General features: G+C 38.6%; 1 protein-coding gene and 1 long non-coding RNA gene across 2 annotated transcripts in view; both read right to left on the bottom strand.

The window, feature by feature from the left end:
* LOC134326273 (zinc finger protein 850-like) overlaps window positions 1–18,272 on the bottom strand; it is a gene marked incomplete at its 3' end in the record, with an annotated part of 57,503 nt that overhangs the window by 35,447 nt on the left and 3,784 nt on the right. The window contains exons 13-16 of the mRNA XM_063008441.1: window positions 18,090–18,158; window positions 17,936–17,997; window positions 17,743–17,779; window positions 1,046–3,158 (exon numbers count right to left, since the gene is read on the bottom strand). Coding sequence (XP_062864511.1) covers window positions 1,046–3,158; window positions 17,743–17,779; window positions 17,936–17,997; window positions 18,090–18,158 — 2,281 coding nt within the window. The remainder of the gene's footprint in view (window positions 1–1,045; window positions 3,159–17,742; window positions 17,780–17,935; window positions 17,998–18,089; window positions 18,159–18,272) is intronic.
* Window positions 17,117–17,718, bottom strand: LOC134327133 (uncharacterized). The gene is made up of 2 exons (XR_010014675.1): window positions 17,541–17,718; window positions 17,117–17,428 (listed from the first exon to the last, which is right to left on the bottom strand). It is a non-coding gene; the product is annotated as an uncharacterized LOC134327133 (long non-coding RNA).

Raw genomic sequence — 18,272 nt, 5'->3', positions numbered from 1 at the left:
AGGCCCAAAACATAACTCCTTCACCTCCTTGCTGACATCGCAGCCTTGTTGGGACATGGTGACCATCCACTAATCCATCCATCTGGACCATCCAGGGTTGCACGGTACTCATCATGTATGTCTGGGCCCACTGCAACCGTTTCTGCTTGTGAGCACTGGTAAGGGGTGGCCGAATAGTAGGTTTATGCACAATTGCAAGCCTCTGGAGGATCCTACACCTTGAGGTTCGCTGGACTCCAGAGGCACCAGCAGCTTCAAATACCTGTTTGCTGGTTTGTAATGGCATTTTAGCAGCTGCTCTCTTAATCCGATGAACTTGTCTGGCAGAAACCTTCCTCATTCTGCCTTTATCTGCACGAACCCATCTGTGCTCTGAATCAGCCACTAATCTCTTCACAGTACGAAGATCAGGCTTAAGTTTTCGTGAAATATCAAATGTTTTCATACCTTGTCCAAGGCATTGCACTATTTGATGCTTTTCGGCAGCAGAGAGATCCTTTTTCTTTCCCATGTTGCTTGAAACCTGTGGCCTGCTTGATAATGTGGAACGTCCTTCTTAAGTAGTTTTCCTTTAAATGGCAAACTAATTATCACAGGTGTCTAAGATTGATTTCAGTGATCCAAAGAGCCATGAGACACAATACCATCCATGAGTTAAATTGAGAAACAAAAAATGTAATCTTTATGACACTTAAATCCAATTTGCATAATAATTAGGAATGCGGTGTACTTTAAGTTTACATTATATCGTACATTTATATGGGAATATGAGTTTTTTAACCATATCACCCAGCCCTACTGGAAGTGATGCTTAATTTAATGGACATTTAGTAACATTTGTACCTTAAATTTCCTGAGTGTCTGCAAAACAAGTGTGTTCTTATGTATCCCGAGTGAATATCATTATCGCTAAGATATCATGATATTTTTTAAAGGCCATATCGCCCACCCCTAGTGTTGTGTGCATACTGCACACTTCTGTACTGAAAGCGCTGCGTACTTCCTCCAATCTAGTACAGACTCTGTCAGTATGCGATTCTGGATGCAGCTAATGTCTCTCCAGTGTGAATGCGCTGGTGTGTTTTGAGAGCACTCTGTTGATTAAAGCTCTTTCCACAATGTGAGCACTGATATGGTTTCTCTCCAGTGTGAATGCGCTGGTGTGTTTTGAGAGCACTTTGTTGATTAAAGCTCTTTCCACAATGTGAGCACTGATACGGTTTCTCTCCAGTGTGAATGCGCTGGTGTGTTTTGAAAGCACTCTGTTGATTAAAACTCTTCCCACAATGTGAGCACTGATACGGTTTCTCTCCAGTGTGAATGCGCTGGTGGATTTTGAAATGACTCTGTTGATTAAAACTCTTCCCACACTGTGAGCACTGATACGGTTTCTCTCCAGTGTGAATGCGCTGGTGGATTTTGAGATGACTCAGTTGAATAAAACTCTTCCCACACTGTGAGCACTGATACGGTTTCTCTCCAGTGTGAATGCGCTGGTGTATTTTAACCTCACTCTTTGTATTAAAACTCTTTCCACACTGTGAGCACTGATATGGTTTCTCTCCGGTGTGAATGCGCTGGTGTGTTATGAGATCATTATTTGTATTAAAACCCCTACCACATTGTGAGCACTGATACGGTTTCTCTCCAGTGTGAATGCGCTGGTGGATTTTGATATGACTCTGTTGATTAAAACTTTTTCCACACTGTGAGCACTGATACGGTTTCTCTCCAGTGTGAATGTGCTGGTGTTTTTTCAGATCACTCTTTGTATTAAAACCCTTCCCACACTGTGAGCACTGATACGGTTTCTCTCCACTGTGAATGCGCTGGTGTGTTTTGAGATGACCCTGTTGATTAAAACTCTTTCCACACTGTGAGCACTGATACGGTTTCTGTCCACTGTGAATGCGCTGGTGTATTTTGAGCTCACTCTTTGTATTAAAACTCTTTCCACACTGTGAGCACCGATATGGTTTCTCTCCAGTGTGAATGCGCTGGTGTATTTTGAGCTTACTCTGTGCATTAAAACGCTTCCCACACTGTGAGCAGAAATACGGTTTTTCTCCAGTGTGAATGCGCTGGTGTTTTTTTAGATCACTCTGTGTAATAAAACTCTTTCCACACTGTGAGCACTGATACGGTTTCTCTCCAGTGTGAATGCGCTGGTGTGTTTTGAAAGCACTCTGTTGATTAAAACTCTTCCCACAATGTGAGCACTGATACGGTTTCTCTCCAGTGTGAATGCGCTGGTGGATTTTGAAATGACTCTGTTGATTAAAACTCTTCCCACACTGTGAGCACTGATACGGTTTCTCTCCAGTGTGAATGCGCTGGTGGATTTTGAGATGACTCAGTTGAATAAAACTCTTCCCACACTGTGAGCACTGATACGGTTTCTCTCCAGTGTGAATGCGCTGGTGTATTTTAACCTCACTCTTTGTATTAAAACTCTTTCCACACTGTGAGCACTGATATGGTTTCTCTCCGGTGTGAATGCGCTGGTGTGTTATGAGATCATTATTTGTATTAAAACCCCTACCACATTGTGAGCACTGATACGGTTTCTCTCCAGTGTGAATGCGCTGGTGGATTTTGATATGACTCTGTTGATTAAAACTTTTTCCACACTGTGAGCACTGATACGGTTTCTCTCCAGTGTGAATGTGCTGGTGTTTTTTCAGATCACTCTTTGTATTAAAACCCTTCCCACACTGTGAGCACTGATACGGTTTCTCTCCACTGTGAATGCGCTGGTGTGTTTTGAGATGACCCTGTTGATTAAAACTCTTTCCACACTGTGAGCACTGATACGGTTTCTGTCCACTGTGAATGCGCTGGTGTATTTTGAGCTCACTCTTTGTATTAAAACTCTTTCCACACTGTGAGCACCGATATGGTTTCTCTCCAGTGTGAATGCGCTGGTGTATTTTGAGCTTACTCTGTGCATTAAAACGCTTCCCACACTGTGAGCAGAAATACGGTTTTTCTCCAGTGTGAATGCGCTGGTGTTTTTTTAGATCACTCTGTGTAATAAAACTCTTTCCACACTGTGAGCACTGATACGGTTTCTCTCCAGTGTGAATGCGCTGGTGTATTTTGAGAAAACTCAGGAACCTGAAGCTCTTCCCACACTGTGAGCAGACGTTTCCTTCTTCCTGTGTGGGACTGAGAGAGGTGTTAATGCTGACAGTACCAGAGGACGTTTGCTGATTACTGGAGCTTCTGGTGGGCGTCAGATACTCATGTTCAGTCTTAATCTTCACCAGAGTCTCATATTTATCATGGTTGCAGCTCTTGATGTGATTGTGGAGCTGATTTTGGATTGTAGAGGAACGTGGACACGAGGAGCAGCAGAAATCCTTGTTCAGTTCTGAAGCAGAAAATAATCAAATACATTTATAACATTATAAATAATCAAACACATTTATAACATTATAAATAATCAAATACATTTATAACATTATAAATAATCAATACATTTATAACATTATAAATAATAAATACATTTATAACATTATAAATAATAAATACTGTTAGTAATTGTTAAACTGAGATCTGATGCTAAAGTCCTGTAACGTGATTCATCCTGCATTCATCATTTCCTGCTCACACTGATCTGCATGAGCACAATACAAGCTTTCACTGTATGATGCTTCATCCCAGGTTCCTCTGATTCTATTCAATCCAAATCTTAATTTACTCAAGATAAAAAATATCTTACTGAGTTCATCTTTATCTTCAGCTTCTTCCTTCTTTACAGGCTTCATCTGGAAACCTCCACACTGTTGCTCCTCTGGGGTGAGGTGTTCCTCAGAGGTGACGTGTTCCACAGGGATTAAAGATCCTTCACCTGAAATTCATCAATATGTGAAGAAGAAACTCAACAACTGGAGGAAACTGAAGGTTGTGGGTTTAGTTACCACAAATAAATACTACTTAGATTTAATCCAGACTGGAAGTATCAGCACTTCTCCACAGGACAGTACGGTAAAGTACAGGTTCTAATCCCACTATCCACATTCTCTTATTATTTCTACTATACTAACCACACTGTACTGTACTAACATGGCAAATTGCTCCACATTTACTTACAGAAGTAACTTCCATCTTCTTCCTCCTCCTTCTTTATTAGTTTCTCTTGGAATCCTTCATTTTGTAGATCTATGGGGGTGACGTGTCCCTCTTCTGCTGACTGCATTATTAAAAGATCTGACAGACAGACAGACAGATAGACAAATGTACTTTATTCCCTATTAAAGAGAAATCCAGGAATACTCTTTCAGACTGTTTTAACTGTTTATTTTTAATGCTGTGAGGCTGTAAACAGAGTGAAAATGTTGAAACTATTGTGGGACTGAGCAGCATCAGACAGAAAAGACTTCTAATAGAACATTTTGGGTTGGTTTCACAGACAGGGATTAAGCCTAGTCCTAGACTACACAGCATTTTGAATGGAGATTCTCTATTTAAAGCTAAATGTAGTCCTGGACTATAAGCCTTAATCCCTGTCTGGGAAACAACCCTTTGAGTTTGGTGGAAGTGGTTTTGTGGCCCAAAGTGAAATGATGAAGTCTGATGTTCTTTACATCTAGTTTCTCATCCACTCCCAATAACAGTGCTGTACTAATACTTTTAACTTTTACTATAAACCTGTAAAACAACCTGTAAACAAAGCTACAAGAACTCGCTGTTTCTATCAAACATTACACACTGTAAACAAAGCTGAAAATGTGACGCGTTTATATCAAAATGTTAGATTTAATAATGAATAAACTCTGAATCCGTTACAATCCACTGATTCATCGGTTCAATGAATCGGTTCATCAGTACTGAATCATGTGTGATGCTAACAGTTAGCGGAGCAGCTAATAGTTTGTTTGTTTAAATAAAACTGGAGTTAAAGCTCCTCAAATCCTCACAGTGATGTTTTATTATAAACTCTAGTTTTATTATTAATTAGAATGTGGTTATAATGAAATATAAGGGTTATAATTAAATACATATTTTACTTACAGATGAGGCTCTACAGTACAAACACAGCAGCTTCTTGTTCTTCTTATGATGTTTAATGGCGGTTGGCAGAACAACTTAAGACGCACCAGCGCCACCAACTGGACTGGAGTTGAACAGCAGCTTAGCAGTAAAACATCTCCATTAGCCCTGTATCTCTCAGCTACAGTGTTGGGGGGAACGGGGTACAGTCACGTGATTACTTTTTATCTCTAACGAAGTAATGTAACGCGTTACAGTTACATATTTGTAATGACATTACAGTTACTGTGATGAGTCGTTTCTGAACGAACCGATTCTATTGAACGACACTTTTGAAATGAAATAAGGGAACAGAGTCGCTCCTCTAGTATAAGGATGAATAATTAATGAATAAACTTGTTTAATGATGTTAAATCTGATTGGTTCATGGCGTGTATGTTTTAAAGCAGAAACAAACACAGGCACATCTCTGTACAAGAGAGGATTTTTCTGAAACTAAATAAATAAAGTAAATAAATGGAATTTGTTTGTAGATGTGATTCCAGTATACAGTATTTGTTTGGGTTTTAGAATGTAACGTGAAAGTAAAGTAATGAGGAACGAGATGACATGTTCCAGGATGTAATGAGTAAAGTAATCCCATTACAATTTTAGTTAAGTAATAAGTAATGAGTAATGGATTACTTTTTTGAGTAACTACCCCAACACTGCTCAGGTAGCTTTAGAGAGGACTACAGTCAGTCCTAGACGTTCTTCTAAGCAGTTTCTCTAATGTCATGTTTTGTTTTCCAACACATTCACACCAGTAGAAGCTTAAACATAACACTACAAACCAACTAGTCTATAAGCACAAGAGGATTCACCTTTGTAGACGGCGCTGTTTATGGTTTTACACTTTAAAATATGAGGAGTTTTTTTATTACAACAAACACCACGGCAACAATTAATAATTATAAAAATAAAATAATAATAATAAAGTCACAAATCTGTGCTTAAGCAACAAGCTGTAATTTATTTCTAGCACCACTAGATGGAGAAGATGCATTTGGTACAAAAACACCACAACAAATCATCTGGATTCAACCTTTTCTTCACTAGGATTTATATGAACTGGGTTTTATGCACTAGAAGATGGTGGGATTATTAAACGTAAATATGAGTATTTCTTTTAACAAAGGAGTTTAGCTACCACTAATTCATACCTGTCAAGTTTTGGATTTAAAAATAAGGGACATTTTCCGCCGCGCGCTTCGAGCCGTCCCACCAGCCCAACCGAGGTTCAGTATCCCTTACATTTTAAGACAGGTTTACAAGAAATCTAAAATAACCACCTGTGAACCACTTACAAACTACAATTAGATGATCAGAATCTGATAGGCCTACCTTTGTTGACACTGAAATGCTGTGGACATTCCTACATATGTAATTCTTATAATACAGCCTAAATGAAAACACAGTTACAAACCTTACAGAATGCATAACTCTGCCCCATCCTGCTCCTCTTTAGAAAGGTAAATTCGATGTCCCATTTAGATATTTGCATGCAGTCTTTACTTTTTTGGCAGGAATGCCCTCTCTCTCCTTGCATCCATCCATCTCTCCCTGTTCCAGGTTTGTTCCCGCTGTCTGCACTGACCTCGTGAGAACTGCCACTTGCAGCAGTCTGGGTGGCAGTTCTCGCGAGGTTAGTGACATTTCAGTTTGGAGAGGCACAGGAATGTTTTTTAAATTATAATTGTAGTATTGTGTAAAGGAAACATAAAAATACTTACCTGTAATGGGGAGCTGAACCTGTGGCAGGCACTGTTACCTTTTGTTATTGTTGTGGTGCGGTTAAAGCAGGGTCAGAAGAAAGTTACCATTCTGAGAGTTTGCACATGACTTTATTGCTTATCTGAGATTTGTTGGTTAATAATAAAGACACTTAAATATATTATATTTGGATGTGATGATTGAAGATACCACAATAAAATAATACGGGAAATTTACGGGAAAATACTAATACGCGAGGACGGCGGGAAAGAGGGGTAAAATACGGTAGTTTCCCGGCCGAAACGGGAGACTTGACAGGTATGCTAGTTTGGTCTATAGATAAACACAAAGAACAAAGACTCATGATGATAGAACAATGCAACACTGTTCAGTCCACAGCCTTCCATTCACACCTTCTCATGTACATTCTGGTGGAGGACGGTTCATTATTTGCTAAGTGGAAATCATCTAAAGACTAGAATTTTGGAGTGTAGATCTAGAAGTGTTAAAGTAAGAGGCTATTCATTTATGAAAACTTAGCATTCATAATATGAAGAATTTATGCAAACACCATAAAGACCAGGGTAAAATTCTTCCACTTGAAAGTAAAAGTTGTTCTGTGTTTATTAAAGTAGATTAAACTTGAATAATGAATAAAAACAGATTCAGATCTGAGGTTGGTACATTACACCACATTACATTTAAAGATTAATGATCATATTCATACCATCATGTACATTTGATAATTGAAGTAGAACAGTTCTAGTGTATATTAGTAGAAAAGAAAGTACACATAGCTTTTTCTGTACATGCAGTAGTGGAGTATCATTTTATTTTCTCCTCTGAATGCGATGGTGTTTTTCAAGACGACTCCAGTCACAAAAACTATTAAAAATGCTGCTTCCAGTAAAACTTCATCCGCACTTTAAGCAGCAATATGGGTCATCCTCTTATGTGAATGCGCTGGTGTGGTGTACTTAAAGGATATTCCTTTCACTAAAGTTCTTTTCAGACAGTAAACAGTGATACGACCTCTCTCCTGTGTGAATGTTCTGGTGTTGTTGGAGAACATAATGTGCAATAAAATACTTCCCACACTCTTAACAGTGATGTAGTTTCTCTATGTGAATACGCTGATGCCGTTTGAGATTATTTTCATGAGCAAAAATCTTTCCACACTCTTAACAGTGATGAAGTTTTTCTATGTGAATACGCTGATGCCGTTTGAGATTATTTTCATGAGCAAAATACTTCCCACACTCTTAACAGTGATGTAGTTTCTCTATGTGAATACGCTGATGCTGTTTGAGATTATTTTCATGAGCAAAAAACTTCCCACACTCTTAACAGTGATGTAGTTTCTCTATGTGAATACGCTGATGCCGTTTGAGATTATTTTCATGAGCAAAAATCTTTCCACACTCTGAGCAGTGATACGGCTTCTCTCCTGTGTGAATACGCTGGTGTACTGTAAGGACGCTACTTTGAGTAAAACTCTTTCCACACTCTAAGCAGTGATACGGTTTCTCTCCTGTGTGAATGCGCTGGTGTACTTTAAGGGCACTACTTTGAGTAAAACTTTTTCCACACTCAGTGAAGTTATACGGTTTCTCTCCTGTGTGAATACGCTGGTGGTTTTGAAGGGTACTATGTTCAGCAAAACTCTTTCCACACTCAGTGCAGTTATATGGTTTCTCTCCTGTGTGAATACGCTGGTGTTTTTGAAGGGTACCATGTTCAGCAAAACTCTTTCCACACTCTGAGCAGTAATATGGTTTCTCTCCTGTGTGAATACGCTGGTGTTTTTGAAGGTTATTCTGTTGAGCAAAACTCTTTCCACACTCTAAGCAGTGATACGGCTTCTCTCCAGTGTGAACACGCTGGTGTACTTTAAGGTCACTTCTTTGAATAAAACCCTTTCCACACTCTGAGCAGTGATAGGGCTTCTCTCCAGTGTGAACACGCTGGTGTACTTTAAGGTCACAACTTTGAATGAAACTCTTTCCACACTCTGAGCAGTGATGTGGCTTTTCTCCAGTGTGAATACGCTGGTGTACTTTAAGAGCATTACTGTAAGAAAAACTCCTCCCACACTCTGAGCAGTAATACGGTTTCTCTCCTGTGTGAATACGCTGGTGTGATTTAAGGTTACTGCTTTGAGTAAAACTCTTTTCACAGTCCGAGCACTGAAATGGCTTCTCTCCTGTGTGAATGTGCTGGTGTCTTTGGAGCGTACTCTGACGAGAAAAACTGCTTCCACACTCTGAGCACTGAAATGGCTTCTCTCCTGTGTGAATGCGCTGGTGTTTTTGAAGGGTACCCTGTTGAGCAAAACTCTTTCCACACTCTGAGCAGTTATATGGTTTCTCTCCTGTGTGAACACGCTGGTGTTGTTGGAGATTACTCTGCTTAGTAAAACTCTTCCCACACTCTGAGCAGTGATGAAAGTTCTTCATGTTTATGCTTTGATAAGACTGTAGAAACTGTTTCCTTGGAAAGCAACAGAAACGAAGTCAATTAATTAGAATTACTTTTACTACATTAATACCACAATAATATTAAACTCATCATCTAGTAATAAAAACATTAAATTCACTTCATGTCTAAGTGAGAATCTGAATTCAAAGAACATCAGGATAAAATACTTATAAATACTGCAGATATTAATAATTAAATAACTATAAATAACTTGATATAAATAAAGATATAAGAGATCTGACTTTCTCAACATCAGTCCTGCACCAAGCAAATCTAATCCAGTTCATGACAGGACTAATAATTAGCTCACAAGTGTAAATCTTTGGTGTGCTGGGAGTAAAAAAAGCTTCATAAATCACCACAATTATGAGCATAAAGCTATTTTAAACAGTCTGAATATATTAACCTGATAATATTAAATAACATAATAAAATAAAAACAACAACAAATGCAACATAAATGTAAAAGAAACAAAATATAAATATGAAAAACCCTTTACCTTCCTGTTAGAATCCTAGCAGCCACTTTAACAAAGCTGGTGTCTCCAGCAGGTCGTTTCTAATGAAGAACGTGCAGAAGATCCTTCTTACCAGGTGACTCAGCTACAAGTCTAGAGTTTAGTCCTTAAATAGAGCTGAGGACAAAGACCCAAGACCAGTTAAAAACTCTGCATTGGTCAATCATCAGCCAACTATTCACACCTTCTTGTGTGAAGTACTAGCTCATTATCTATGGAACATCTGCAAATGAACTAGATGCAGCCACAAAGCATGATGGGTGAAGTCAAACTACACCTATTTATCTCAGCAGAGAAGTTATTTACATTTAATCCTAAACACAAACAAGGAATTGAAAGGCTATTCTGTAAAGTGAAATGACATGAACTTAGATAAAGCTTTTATGATAAGAATCTAAGTCATGTAAAATGCTGTATGTATATTTGTGTGAATTAGTTTCTACTGTATATGAGGAACAATAAGAAAACTATAAGAGGAAACACCCACCTATAGATTTATCTGTATTTATGGTGTAGAAATATTTACTGTGCACTTGTGTGTCTGTGAACTGTTTGATTTACTTCTGCGGTCAAGCCTCCACTTCAAAATGCTCAGTCAAATCAGCTCCCACATTGTTTGTGAAGATGTGCGTATACTAAACATTACGGTAAAAGCGCCTGGCGGAACTATTTAGGATAGAATTTCAGGGTTTAAGATAAAAGGTTTGGTAACAACTGGACATTATGATTTGACCTTAATTTAAAGTCAACTAAAATATAATCTAAGCTCATTCCCGTTTTCATTTAGATTGTTATTAAATGGAATAATCTTGATAACATGAATTGTTATTGTTATCAAAATGAATTCTCTTGTTTTCACAGAACAATTCCACTTTATAATGATAGTACACAACATGTAGGTTACAATATCAAGCCATTCTGATGTATCATTTCTAAATAAATTGTAGAGATGTGACAATATAAAAGGCCTAAACTATAAAGTCTAAGTGTACCAAAAAACAGTGTTTAAATATGCATAAAACTTTTAGCATAGACCATGTGATCAGTACCATAAAACATGGTGTAAATTAACCTGGGTGTAAATAGAATTTACACCAGGGTGCAAACTGTGTGCAGATAGCATCTGCCTAATTTAAAATAGTTCTTCATGTAACCTGAAATTCTATTCATAAATCATTAGTTAATGATGAATATTGTAGAGGAAAGAACAGAAAAGAGTAGAAGTGAAATTCAGAGTTTTTAGTATTTAAAGATTTACTATTAAATGTTCTTTTATATGCTCTAAAACGATTATAAAAATCAATAAAATGACTAATAGTTTAATGATAAAATATTACTAGCTGTAATACCAATGTAAACAAAATACATCACAAAAAAAGTATCAATGGAAATGTCAAATGAAAGTATATTATTAATAATATAAGATTCACTAGTAGTACTGATCGATCATTTGCCATTTCACCAATATCTGTGACACCCTGGATTCTGGGCTAGTTTCAGCTTCAGGGTTGATTTTAGACCAGACATTAGGCTGGATAATTTTGCTGAACCTGGCAACTTGCGAATTTCCCGCCAAATTGGGCTTGTTTAAAAATTAAGTCATGGTTGAAAATTGGGCTACTTTCAAAATGTGTCACGGCTGTCTAAAATCTTTCATTGCAAACCGTACAAAATGTTTTTAATGAGGATTTGCGCTCATATACCTATGAACAAGGTCTGCTAGTTTTAGCATGTGAACAAAGACACACAATTACACAGTAAATATTTCTACACCATAAATACAGATAAATCTATAGGTGGGTGTTTCCTCTTATAGTTTTCTCATTGTTCCTCATATACAGTAGAAACTAATTCACACAAATATACATACAGCATTTTACATGACTTACATTCTTATCATAAAAGCTTTATCTAAGTTCATGTCATTTCACTTTACAGAATAGCCTTTCAATTCCTTGTTTGTGTTTAGGATTAAATGTAAATAACTTCTCTGCTGAGATAAATAGGTGTAGTTTGACTTCACCCATCATGCTTTGTGGCTCCATCTACTTCATTTGCACACATTCCATAGATAATGAGCTAGTACTTCACACAAGAAGGTGTGAATGGTTGGCTGATGATTGACCAATGCAGAGTTTTTAACTCGTCTTGGGTCTTTGTCCTCAGCTCTATTTAAGGACTAAACTCTAGACCTGTAGCTGAGTCACTTGGTAAGAAGGATCTTCTGCACGTTCTTCATTAGAAACGACCTGCTGGAGACACCAGCTTTGTTAAAGTGGCTGCCAGGATTCTAACAGGAAGGTAAAGGGTTTTCTTGTTTGTTTCTTTTACATTTATTTTGCATTTGTTGTTATTTTTATTTTATTATGTTATTTAATATTATCAGGTTAATATATTCAGACTGTTTAAAATAGCTTTATGCTCATAATTGTGGTGATTTATTAAGCCTTTTTTACTCCCAGCACACCAAAGATTTACACTTGTGAGCTAATTATTAGTCCTGTCATGAACTGAATTAGATTTGCTTGGTGCAGGACTGATGTTGAGAAAGTCAGATCTCTTATATCTTTATTTATATCAAGTTATTTATAGTTATTTACTTATTAATATCTGCAGTATTTATAAGTATTTTATCCTGATGTTCTTTGAATTCAGATTCTCACTTAGACGTGAAGTGAATTTAATGTTTTTATTACTAGATGATGAGTTTACCACAATATTATTGTGGTATTAATGTAGTAAAAGTAATTCTAATTAATCGACTTGTTTCTTCGTTTCTGTTGCTTTCCAAGGAAACAGTTTCTACAGTCTTATCAAAGCATAAACATGAAGAACTTTCATCACTGCTCAGAGTGTGGGAAGAGTTTTACTACACAGAGTAATCTCCAACAACACCAGCGCATTCACACAGGAGAGAAGCCATATCACTGCTCAGAGTGTGGGAAGAGTTGTACTACACAGGGTAATCTCCAACAACACCAGCACATTCACACAGGAGAGAAGCCATATCACTGCTCAGAGTGTGGGACGAGTTTTACTACGCAGAGTAATCTCAAACAACACCAGCGCATTCACACAGGAGAGAAGTCATATCACTGCTCAGAGTGTGGGAAGAATTTTATTATGCAGAATCATCTCAAACAACACCAACGCATTCATACAGGAGAGAAGCCGTATCACTGCTCAGAGTGTGGGAACAGTTTTGCTCAAAGTAATGCTCTTAAAGTACACCAGCGTGTTCACACAGGAGAGAAACCATATCACTGCTCAGAGTGTGGAAAGAGTTTTGCTCAACAGAGTGACCCTCAAAAACACCAGCGTATTCACACAGGAGAGAAACCATATTACTGCTCAGAGTGTGGAAACAGTTTTGCTGAACATGGTACCCTTCAAAAACACCAGCGTATTCACACAGGAGAGAAACCGTATTACTGCTTAGAGTGTGGAAAAAGTTTTGCTGAACATAGTACCCTTCAAAAACACCAGCGTATTCACACAGGAGAGAAACTGTATAACTGCACTGAGTGTGGAAAGAGTTTTACTCAAAGTAGTGCCCTTAAAGTACACCAGCGTATTCACACAGGAGAGAAGTCGTATTACTGCTCAGAGTGTGGAAAGAGTTTTGCTGAACATGGTACCCTTCAAAAACACCAGCGTATTACACAGGAGAGAAACCGTATCACTGCACTGAGTGTGGAAAGAGTTTTACTCAAAGTAGTGCCCTTAAAGTACACCAGCGTATTCACACAGGAGAGAAGTCGTATTACTGCTCAGTGTGGAAAGAATTTTGCTGAACATGGTACCCTTCAAAAACACCAGCGTATTCACACAGGAGAGAAACCGTATCACTGCTCACTGTCTGAAAAGAACTTTAGTGAAAGGAATATTCTTTAAGTACACCACACCAGCGCATTCACTTAAGAGGATGACCCATATTGCTGCTTATAGTGCGGATGAAGTTTTACTGGAAGCAGCATTTTTAATAGACACCAGTACGGTCACACAGAAGTTACGTTATTGTGACTGAAGTCGTCTTGAAAAACACCAGCGCATTCAGAGGAGAAAATAAAATGATACTCCACTACTGCATGTACAGAAAAAGCTATGTGTACTTTCTTTTTCTACTAATATCCACTAGAACTGTTCTACTTCAATTATCAAATGTACATGATGGTATGAATATGATCATTAATCATCAAATGTAATGTGGTGTAATGTACCAACCTCAGATCTGAATCTGTTTTTGTTCTTTATTCAAGTTTAATCTACTTTAATAAACACAGAACAACTTTTACTTTCAAGTGGAAGAATTTTACCCTGGTCTTTATGGTGTTTGCTAAGTTTTCATAGATGAATAGCCTCTTACTTTAACACTTCTAGGTGTACACTCCAAAATTCTAGTCTTTAGATGATTTCCACTTAGCAAATAATGAACCGTCCTCAACCAGAATGTACATGAGAAGGTGTGAATGGAGGGCTGTGAACTGAACAGTGTTGCATTGTTCTATCATCATGAGTCTTTGTTCTTTGTGTTTATCTATAGACCAGATTAGTGGTAGCTAAACTCCTTTGATAAAAGAAATACTCATATTTACATTTAATTTTACACTTTACACCATCTTCTAGTGCATAAAACCCAGTTCATATAAATCCTAATACAGACTGCACTGACATGTTTTACAATTACATTTAAAAATAAATAAATACTATTGTGGTAGTTCAGTTGTTTTCTTATCATGGAGGTGACCAAGTGTTCCTTTATTGATGAATAAATGTATTTGTTAAACTGTAAATTCCATCCGAGTCTAAACTCACGGTCCATGTATTTGTATGTACAGTGTATCACGAAAGTGAGTACACCCCTCACATTTCTGCAAATATTTCATTATATCTTTTCATGGGACAACACTATAGACATGAAACTTGGATATAACTAAGAGTAGTCAGTGTACAGCTTGTATAGCAGTGTAGATTTACTGTCTTCTGAAAATAACTCAACACACAGCCATTAATGTCTAAATAGCTGGCAACATAAGTGAGTACACCCCACAGTGAACATGTCCAAATTGAGCCTAAAGTGTCAATATTTTGTGTGACCACCATTATTATCACTGCCTTAACCCTCCTGGGCATGGAATTCACCAGAGCTGCACAGGTTGCTACTGGAATCCTCTTCCACTCCTCCGTGATGACATCACGGAGCTGGTGGATGTTAGACACCTTAAACTCCTCCACCTTCCACTTGAGGATGCGCCACAGGTGCTCAATTGGGTTTAGTCCATCACCTTTACCTTCAGCTTCCTCAGCAAGGCAGTTGTCATCTTGGAGGTTGTGTTTGGGGTCGTTATCCTGTTGGAAAACTGCCATGAGGCCCAGTTTTCGAAGGGAGGGGATCATGCTCTGTTTCAGAATGTCACAGTACATGTTGGAATTCATGTTTCCCTCAATGAACTGCAGCTCCCCAGTGCCAGCAACACTCATGCAGCCCAAGACCATGATGCTACCACCACCATGCTTGACTGTAGGCAAGATACAGTTGTCTTGGTACTTCTCACCAGGGCGCCGCCACACATGCTGGACACCATCTGAGCCAAACAAGTTTATCTTGGTCTCGTCAGACCACAGGGCATTCCAGTAATCCATGTTCTTGGACTGCTTGTCTTCAGCAAACTGTTTGCGGGCTTTCTTGTGCGTCAGCTTCCTTCTGGGATGACGACCATGCAGAGCGAGTTGATGCAGTGTGCGGCGTATGGTCTGAGCACTGACAGGCTGACCTCCCACGTCTTCAACCTCTGCAGCAATGCTGGCAGCACTCATGTGTCTATTTTTTAAAGCCAACCTCTGGATATGACGCCGAACACGTGGACTCAACTTCTTTGGTCGACCCTGGCGAAGCCTGTTCCGAGTGGAACCTGTCCTGGAAAACCGCTGTATGACCTTGGCCACCATGCTGTAGCTCAGTTTCAGGGTGTTAGCAATCTTCTTATAGCCCAGGCCATCTTTGTGGAGAGCAACAATTCTATTTCTCACATCCTCAGAGAGTTCTTTGCCATGAGGTGCCATGTTGAATATCCAGTGGCCAGTATGAGAGAATTGTACCCAAAACACCAAATTTAACAGCCCTGCTCCCCATTTACACCTGGGACCTTGACACATGACACCAGGGAGGGACAACGACACATTTGGGCACAATTTGGACATGTTCACTGTGGGGTGTACTCACTTATGTTGCCAGCTATTTAGACATTAATGGCTGTGTGTTGAGTTATTTTCAGAAGACAGTAAATCTACACTGCTATACAAGCTGTACACTGACTATTCTAAGTTATATCCAAGTTTCATGTCTATAGTGTTGTCCCATGAAAAGATATAATGAAATATTTGCAGAAATGTGAGGGGTGTACTCACTTTTGTGATACACTGTAGGCTTGAGCTGGATTGACAATAGAAAGTGGATGTAAAGGACTGGGTGGGTAATAATTCAAAATAGTTCTTCATGTAACCCCGAAATTCTATTCATAAATCATAATAGAATGAAAACTAAATCATTAATAATGAAGATTAGAGAGAAGAGGAAAGAACAGAAAAGAGACCTTTTAGTATTTAAAGTGTTACTATTAAATGTTGTTTTATGAGATCTAAAACGATTATAAAAAAATTACTAAGGTTTAGATGCCCACTAAAAGTTTAAGCATACCGTAAACATGGATGCTGCTTTTTCTTCATCAAAGCAACACAATGAGACAAAGATCAGCTCATACTTTCATTCTTACTACAGTAAAACAGTATGATATTAACAGAGTGTTTATGGTTCTTCTGTCCCAAGTGTTTTTGTAACGTGTTGTAGACTTGCAATGTCAACTGTTTTTGGTATACAGGATAGAAAAGGCAGAATGCAGGTGAAAATGTGTTATTTGGCAACCCAGCACTGTGTAAATATTGGATAGAACACATTATGGGTTATTTATCAGTCGTGTAGGGTGACATACACACCGACTTTAAAGACTCCTGATTACAAGAGATCCAGTTGTGTAGTGTGAACTTGGCATTAGTCTCCAGATTGGAACCAGTTTGAAAAAAGCGGACGAGATCTTGTGACCTTGTTGAAATAAAAAATCCTTGTGATGTTGCCCTGTTGTGGCCTTTTTATAGAATTGTAATAAAATAATATGAGTTGAGAGATGTGAGTTGATGAAGTTTTAGGGTAACGATTTCAGGCTGCTCTGAGTGAGCTGACAGTAGGTCTGTATCTTCACTGCTGAGTTCAATGTTCTGTAACATGTCAGGAAACGTTGTGCTTTCTTTCACTTCATATTACTGACATCATACACAAAATGATGAAGAAATGTGAAAATAAACATCCATAAACCTTCATATATTCAGTGAGTTTATTTATTTTTTATTCAATGTTATAACATTTTAAGGCTTGTTGATCCTGGTCATCCATGTTCTACACTTCTCATACAGCTGTGTGGATCAACAAGGGCGGCACCTCAGTGGAGTTCCTCTAACCAGTCACACACAGATACCCAAAATGCATCGTTCTGGTAAAAGAGAGAGAGAGAGAGAGGATGGGTTAGAGAGAAACACCTGCAACAATCACTGAAATGTGAAATTGAGATGTAGCGTGTCCTGATTGGATGGCGCCATCATCATCCCTCCTTGTCGCACCGACGACGTCTCCTGCTAAATAAAACAAGAAGAGGTGTAAGAACATTCCAGAAGCTGTAGTGTTTGGACAGATGAGCATGTAGAGCAGCGTTTATCAGGTAAAATACACTGATTGTGGAAATGTTACCTGGATTTCTTACACGTCCGCTCAGCTACACACTGGACTACTGCGCTGCTTCCTTCTCAAGAGCAAAAGATACGTAGCTGTGGTCTGATCAAACTTCTACTGTACACACACACACACACAAATCTCTTTTAGATGGAGCTCAAGAATGTCAATATTAATAAATGGCATCTGTGTTGATGCAGGTACAAGTACTGAAATGTACCTCAGACACCAGCTGCTTGGTGCTTTGGTTGGACTGTCTGAACACAAACACACACACAGACACAAATATATGAGTATGTAAGATAATAAAGATACAATCTTCTGTATGGTGGATCTCCATCATGCCACTGTACTACGTCTAGGGTGGATGTTGTACCGGGCATGTGCTGTGCCATTCCACAGGGCTGCTGTACCCCTTCATTACCCACTCATGATCCAGCAGATGCTCCACCTTTATGCGCTGCTCTGAAACCACCTACAGGACAAGATACAAGAACTTCAGGTGATGAAGCCCACAGAGAAACACACACCCACTTTGCTCACATTAAACACACCATAAACACACACCTGCAGCATTTCCTTAATCAGCAGTACAGAACCAGGAGACAGCCAGTCAGGAGTGTCATAATGTCCTTTCTGAGGAAACACAGAGCAAAACAATCACATCTGATCAAAGAACATCACCACAAGCCATTACTGTTACTTTTACTGTATGTTTAACATGCTGCTGAGCATTAAATAATGGATTTA

The sequence above is a fragment of the Trichomycterus rosablanca genome, chromosome 14, assembly GCF_030014385.1.
Source record: "Trichomycterus rosablanca isolate fTriRos1 chromosome 14, fTriRos1.hap1, whole genome shotgun sequence".
Classification (NCBI taxonomy): Eukaryota; Metazoa; Chordata; class Actinopteri; order Siluriformes; family Trichomycteridae; genus Trichomycterus; species Trichomycterus rosablanca.
The sequence above is the reverse complement of the archived record's forward strand: the minus strand, read 5'-3'. Positions and strand labels throughout refer to the sequence as shown.